This window comes from Pleurodeles waltl, chromosome 6 (assembly GCF_031143425.1).
Source record: "Pleurodeles waltl isolate 20211129_DDA chromosome 6, aPleWal1.hap1.20221129, whole genome shotgun sequence".
NCBI lineage: Eukaryota > Metazoa > Chordata > Amphibia > Caudata > Salamandridae > Pleurodeles > Pleurodeles waltl.
The window spans coordinates 55765475-55772063 of record NC_090445.1 but is presented as its reverse complement, the minus strand read 5'-3'; the positions used below and the strand labels follow the sequence as shown (position 1 = coordinate 55772063).

At 44.1% G+C, this 6589-nt stretch overlaps 1 protein-coding gene across 1 annotated transcript in view; it reads left to right on the top strand.

Annotated features, from left to right (window-relative positions):
* Nucleotides 1-1373: 1373 nt before the first annotated feature.
* The window catches only part of LOC138299185 (E3 ubiquitin-protein ligase TRIM39-like), a 182115-nt gene continuing 176899 nt past the window's right edge, over nt 1374-6589 (top strand). The window contains exon 1 of the mRNA XM_069237280.1: nt 1374-1823. Within this exon, the coding sequence (XP_069093381.1) occupies nt 1422-1823 (402 nt within the window). The 5' untranslated portion in view covers nt 1374-1421. The remainder of the gene's footprint in view (nt 1824-6589) is intronic.

Genomic DNA, 6589 nt, shown 5'->3' with positions numbered 1-6589 from the left:
GGCAGCTCATCGCATCTCCACGTTTAAGCAAGCAAGGCCCAGCGTCGACCAGGCCTCTAGTTCGGCTAAATTAAGGATCCGAAGCATCATAAACATAGATTATATCATCAGTTATGGCATAGTAATAAATTTTTCACATTATTTTAGTACTGTTAACACAGATGGTGACCACTCCCCGGGGGCACATTTTGCACATTACACGTTATTTTCATTTATTAGTTTCAATTTTCATTATTTCTTATTAGTATGCATACGCAAATCATTAGAATATTCTTATATTAGCATATCTGATCCAACACTGTTTTAACACAAGAAGCTTTGATTCTGCCTCAGACCATCTCCCCCTTTTCACACAAAACTAGCTGCAAAACAGTTCTTCGAAAACCCCTGCCCCTTCAGCTGACTCTTGCAACTTTCTGCTTTCTCCCTTTGTGAAGCTTTCTCGTTGTTCTCTTCTTCCGTCTTTCCCATAAGTCTTTCGCTTGCAGTAAATGCCTGAGGCAGAAAAATAAGTGGCGGCCCTCAAAATAAGTCCTGGTGCTCCGCACCGGACGCCATCCGGAACAAATTAAGCGCTGTGTTGGAGTAGAAAATATGAAAGGTGGACAAATGGGCTGGCTTGTATGTCTCCACAAAATAGACCTCGTTTTTCTTTCTTCTCTCCCTCCTTTCCAGCTGTGATTGCACTGGAAACTAAGCAAAACGAAATGTGAAACGAATAACATGATGAAATATGTAATTTAAAGGGCTGTTTTGTTAGTTTCTCTATGAAATTAACATTTGTTTTGCATAAAATATATGAATCCGACTTTCTGTAATCTAGCGGGAGAGTCAGGTAAATCGCTCTGATGGGGCCTCGAGGCTACTTCGCGCGACATCAAACTCAAAAATAAAAAGGAACTTCATCCTGTGCCTTCTGGGTTGAAACTTGTAGTTTTTATTGAAAGTGCAGCATGACGTGTGCTGGAATAAACACGCACATACAAAGCGATGACTTCTGATCAGGGTTCGAATTTAAACCACTTCCGCTTTCCAACTGCAGAGAAGTGGAATCTCCGCCCCTCCTCAACGGGTCCACAGCAAAGCACAAGAGACTGAACCATGGGGCGTAGTTCAGTCAAATCAGGCAGAGACTAATTATCGAGAGGGCCAGCTCAACTAAAGCCACGCCCACTCACACCTGAAGCCACGCCTCTGCAGCTGTAGACGCGCCCATCTACAGATGTTTACCCGCCTCTGTCTACTGCAGACACTCCCAGGCATAGATGTGACCACACCCCTCCAATGAAAGCCACGCCCATCTGGTGCGACACGCCCACCTCAGCTGGATCCAGCCCTGAGACTCCTGTTGAGAGGAGTAGAGAATAGACAAAGACACGCCCACTTCACAGACCGGGAGAAACGAAACTTTTAGATAGGAAATGGCAAACAAACAGCTCAGGGAGGAGGCCACCTGCTCCATATGCCTGGAATATTTCACAGACCCCGTGTCCGTGGAGTGTGGACATGCCTTCTGCCTGTCCTGTATCACCCGGTACTGGGAAGGGTTGGAGACAGACTTCCCCTGTCCTCAGTGCAGAGAAACCTCTAAGAACAAAATACTAAGGCCCATCAGACAGCTGGGGAACATAGTGGAGCTGTTGAAACAGCTTCAGACCCCGAGTGCGGACCCCCAGGGGGAGAATCTGTGCAGAGAACATGAAGAGAAGCTAAAGCTGTTCTGTGAAGATGACCAGGTGACCATCTGTGTGATCTGTCGAGAGGCCAAGGAACACAGACAGCACAGGGTGCGCCCCATTCCAGAGGCTGCCCAGGGGTACAAGGTGAGTGCGCCACAGCTCTGAGAATTGGGTGTTTCTCCTGCAACTGTTATAAAGTCGACGTTTGTGATAACTCAAATATAATAATTAGAAATTATTAATGAATGTTTATGTATTTTGAAAGTAAAAGATGATTAACAAAGAAAAGTAGTGTGCACGTTTGAAAATGTGCCCTCGAAGAGTGGCTATCAAGATCCATGAATTATATTAAAAAGTTACTAAAAACATGTGAAACATTGAAAATACGTAAAAAATAATGTAGTAGTATGTCATATTAAGAGATATAACATATGTTTTGCATCATGTTGTAGAGCTTAACTTAGCCAAAGTCCTATCCTAGTTTTGCAAGACCTCGCGCAGAAGACAAGTATTAATGTTCAATGTAGAAATGCTGATGTGCTGAACTGACCGTGAACTGCTCATTGTTAATAAAAGATTCTGCTCAGCTAAAATCTTATGCATGAACCGACGGACAGGAAATGATGGAATCAAATTTGTATCAAAGACTGTGTAAAGCAGCGTTTCCCAACCTGTGGTCTGCGGACCCCCAGGGGTCTGTGACTCATTCCCAGAGGGTCAACAGGCCTGGACCGGCATGAAGGCATTCTCCAGCTGGGCCCTCTACAGAAACATGTGCTTGCTGTTTTTTATCAGTTTATTCATTTGTGCAGCAGCTTTAAAAGCACTGCAAAGTTCAGTGTAAGCTTTCCAACATAAATAAAAGTGTCAAGGTAACTCTGGTGATTAATGTACCTGCTGGAGAGATGGGAGTTTGTCTAGTAGTAGAAGTTTGGACTCATTGGAGGTAGTGTAGATGGTTAATATGCCAGATGCAAAGAACGTGTATCATGCAGAGAGAACCACATTGTATGTGCATAGCACAGTGGGTTACCGCTTTTGTCACAGAGATTCTTTTGTTATTGTGCAGTTCATAAGTCACAATCATAATCTGGCACAGTGAGTTATGAACTGCCAATAAAAAACTACATGGAGCAAATTAGAAAATTATATATTTTTCCAATTCTTTCATTACTGCTAAAAAAAAGTTTGCTTGCATAGGAGTACGCTATTATTAAAGTCAAGGCTAGCCACTGTGTTATGTTCTGAATCGTGAGTTTGTGTTTTTCCAGACCAAGCACTCTTAGAAAATGCCTAACAGTATGGATGAGGTGAATCCTACACCTTGTAGTCCCCTGTAAAGTGTTTCAACACCCTTCACAGGTATGAGAGGTGCTATAATCAAACTAAATACATGTGACAGAGAGGCTATGGCTTTATGGTTTTACTGACTTTGCTCACCAGACATAAAATTCAAAAGTTTATGTATCTAAAAAATAAGAACAAAAATCGCTTGGGAAATGTAGAATCTGACTTGAGGATTCAGCTTTCCTAAATAAAACCAAACATTAAAAAGTTAGTCGCCGAGATGCAGCACCAACCTTCCCATTAAAGTTTTCCAATTTTTGCAATATCTTCCAATATAAAATAATGATATCTTTACTAATTTGAGTATTTGTTTGGCGTGTACTTGTTTGTGTATTTTTTGCGAATTACTGTTTTAATGTTTGAAATTTAAATCGTACAAATTTCTTGGGGGTCCCCGTCTTCCAGTAGTGATTCAGTGGGGGTCCTCGGGAGTCAAAAGGTTGGGAAACACTGGTGTAAAGCATTCTGAGTGTACTTTCGCAGGACTTGAAAAATGAAGACACTGACTGGAGAAGAAGATGCAACATTTTCGATACCTGACGAGCCGGATGATGAGAACATCGTACAGTGAACCAATCGACATCCTGAGAACTGTGTAATATTATAATTCGTAGATTTGGAGAATTTAGTCTATTGGGTAGAGTTATAACTGGTGATTAATTGACCAATTAGGAATTAGATAGTCTGGGTGACTTTGAAATAATGACATGACAGAGGGAAAGGAGTTCAGATGTGAGGGGAGAGATGTTAGGTGCAGGTGTCCGAAGGCAGACCTATTCCGAAATTGATGCGAAATTGGGGAGAAGAGACATGAAATTGTGTTATTGTGCTCATACTCTCTAAGAGGAGAGCCTGGTGCGATGCTGATCGATTGATGACCTAAAGACGAAGATTGACTTTGTTGCTTATCCATACCGTGGATAGGTAGCTATGACAATTTGACTGAATTACCTTTTGTGCCTTTTCTTTCTAGGTACCAACTGCGCTCTCTAATAGTTTTCCAAATTCATTTTCTAAGCTGTTTTCGCATGAAGTCCCACATGCTAATGCTAATTTGGGTTAGATGAGGATCCTACTCTAAGACATTGACATATACAGTGCCAAATAATTGACAGAACTGATTTGCTGAACTCTGCTACTCATGTTGACGTATTCACCTTTGATTCATGTGTTGATATTTGCTTTAGAATGTATTCTGTCTCAAGTTTTGCTTAGATTATGTTACTGGAAGTTACTAATGGAATAATGTGATTTGAATAAAGTTTTGAATTAATCTCATGATTTAGTATTGTAATCAATAGGGATATAAAATTGTTAAAACGTATATTGAGTTGTGGTTAATCATGACTGAAATGTCATGGTGTGGTGTTATTACCTGTTGATTCATGATTAGCTTAACAGTTATTGATTTTGTGTATTGATTATTGCAAACATTGGTCACTCCGTAGCTAGGATACGCCATGCAAATCAGAAGGTTCATCGACCTATACGTGTCCCCGTATAAGTTTACTTATTAAGGACGAAGCACGCTAGCAGTTGCTGGTAGCAGCTTGATGGTTAGTTTCCTGGAGAGCTAGTTATGTGGTGATTGATGGTTAAGGTGGTAGTTTGAGTTAGGGTTAGTTGTTCATTATTATTGTGATTTGGATTTTGTTTTTGTAACGGCAATGGTAGCAAGAATGATGTCCCCTTCAGCCCAGAAATGACTTTCCCAGGTCCTGGATCCCACTAGTAAAATTTGGTATGTTCTCAGCGTTTTAGTGATAGTGTGAAAGTGGTAGGTTGCGCTTGCAAAGGCTTATGCAAAGCGCATGTGTAGGAAGGCGGCTCTGTATATACTATCTCAAAGTAAGAGATAGTTTGCACAGAGTCCAAAGGTTCACCTTAGAGGTACGATAGTGGCATAGTTAGATAATTCTAATGCTCTATTTTGTGGTAGTGTGGTTGAGCAGTAGGCTTATCAGAGGGTAGTGTTAATCATTTGTTGTACACACACAGGCCATAAATGAGGAACACACACTCAAAGACTTAACTCCAGGCCAATAGTTTTTATATAGAAAAATACATTTTCTTAATTTATTTTTAGAACCACAAGTTCAAAATTTGAAGTAAATACATAAAATGCAAGGTACTCCACACAGATAAGTTAGGAACCTTGAATTAGAGCAATAACATATATAGTTTTTGTTAAAATGGCAATAAGCTATTTTAAAAGTAGACACAGTGCAAAAATCTACAGTTCCTGGGGGAGGTAAGTATTGGTTAGATTGTGAGGTAAGTAAGACACTTACAAGTCTCAGTTCCTGGGCATAGGTAGCCCACCATTGGGGGGGTCAAGGCAACCCCAAAGTTACCACACCCGCAGCTCAGGGCCGGTCAGGTGCAGAGGTCAAAGAGGTGCCCAAAACACATAGGCGCCTATGGACAACAGGGGTGCTCCGGTTTCAGTCTGCCAGCAGGTAAGTACCCGAGTCCTCGGGGGCAGACCAGGGGTGTTTTGTAGAGCAATGGGGGGGGGGGACACAAGTAGGTACACAAAACACACCCTCAGTGGCACAGGCGCGGCCGGGTGCAGTGTGCAAAGCAGGCATCAGGTTTTGTATTGGATTCAATTGAGGGACTGGGGGTCACTCTAGCGGTGCAGCCAGGGCACGGGGGGCATCTGGGGCCAGCCACCACCTGGGCTAGGCAGAGGGTCTCCTGGGGGTCACTCCTGCACTGAGGTTCGGTTCCTTCTGGTCCTAGGGGCTGCAGGTTCAGTGCTCGGTCCAGGCGCAGGGTCCCTTGTTACAGGCAGTTGCGGTCAGGGGGAGCCTCTGGATTCTCTCTGCAGGGGTCACTGTGGGGGTCCAGGGGGTCGTCTGGGGCTACTCACGGGGTCGCAGTCGCCTGGGAGTCCTCCTTGTGGTGCTGGTTCTCGGGATCTTGAGCTGGGGGAGTCTGGTGCAGAGGGTGGTCTCACGCTTCCGGCGGGAAGAGTGAGGTCTTTGAAAGTTGCAGAAAAGTTGCAAGTTTGTTGCTGTTTGTTGAGCAGAGCCGCTGCTCACTGGAGTTTCTTGGTCCTGGGGTTGAGGGCAGTCCACAGAGGCTTCAGAGGTCGCTGGTCCCTGTTGGATGCGTCGCTGTTGCAGTTTTTCGAGTCAGGAGACAGGCCGGTAGGGCTGGGGCCAAAGCAGTTGTCGTCTTCCGTCGTCTCTGCAGGCTTGCAGGTAAGCAGTCCTTCTTCTTAGTTCAGGTTGCAGGAATCTCCTTTCCTGGGTTCATGGGTGCCCCTAAATACTACATTCAGGGTTGTGTTTAGGTCTGGGAGGGCAGTAGCCAATGGCTACTGTCCTGGAGGGTGGCTACACCCTCTTTGTGCCTCCTCCCTGAGGGGAGGTGGCACATCCCTAATCCTATTGGGGTAATCCTCCAAACTTAATATGGAGGATTTCTAAAGGCAGGGGCCACCTCAGCTCAGGGCACCTTAGGGGCTGTCCTGACTGGTGGGTGACTCCTCCTGGTTTTTCTAATTATCTCCTCCAGGCATGCCGCCAAAAGTAGGGGCAGTGGCCGGAAGGGTG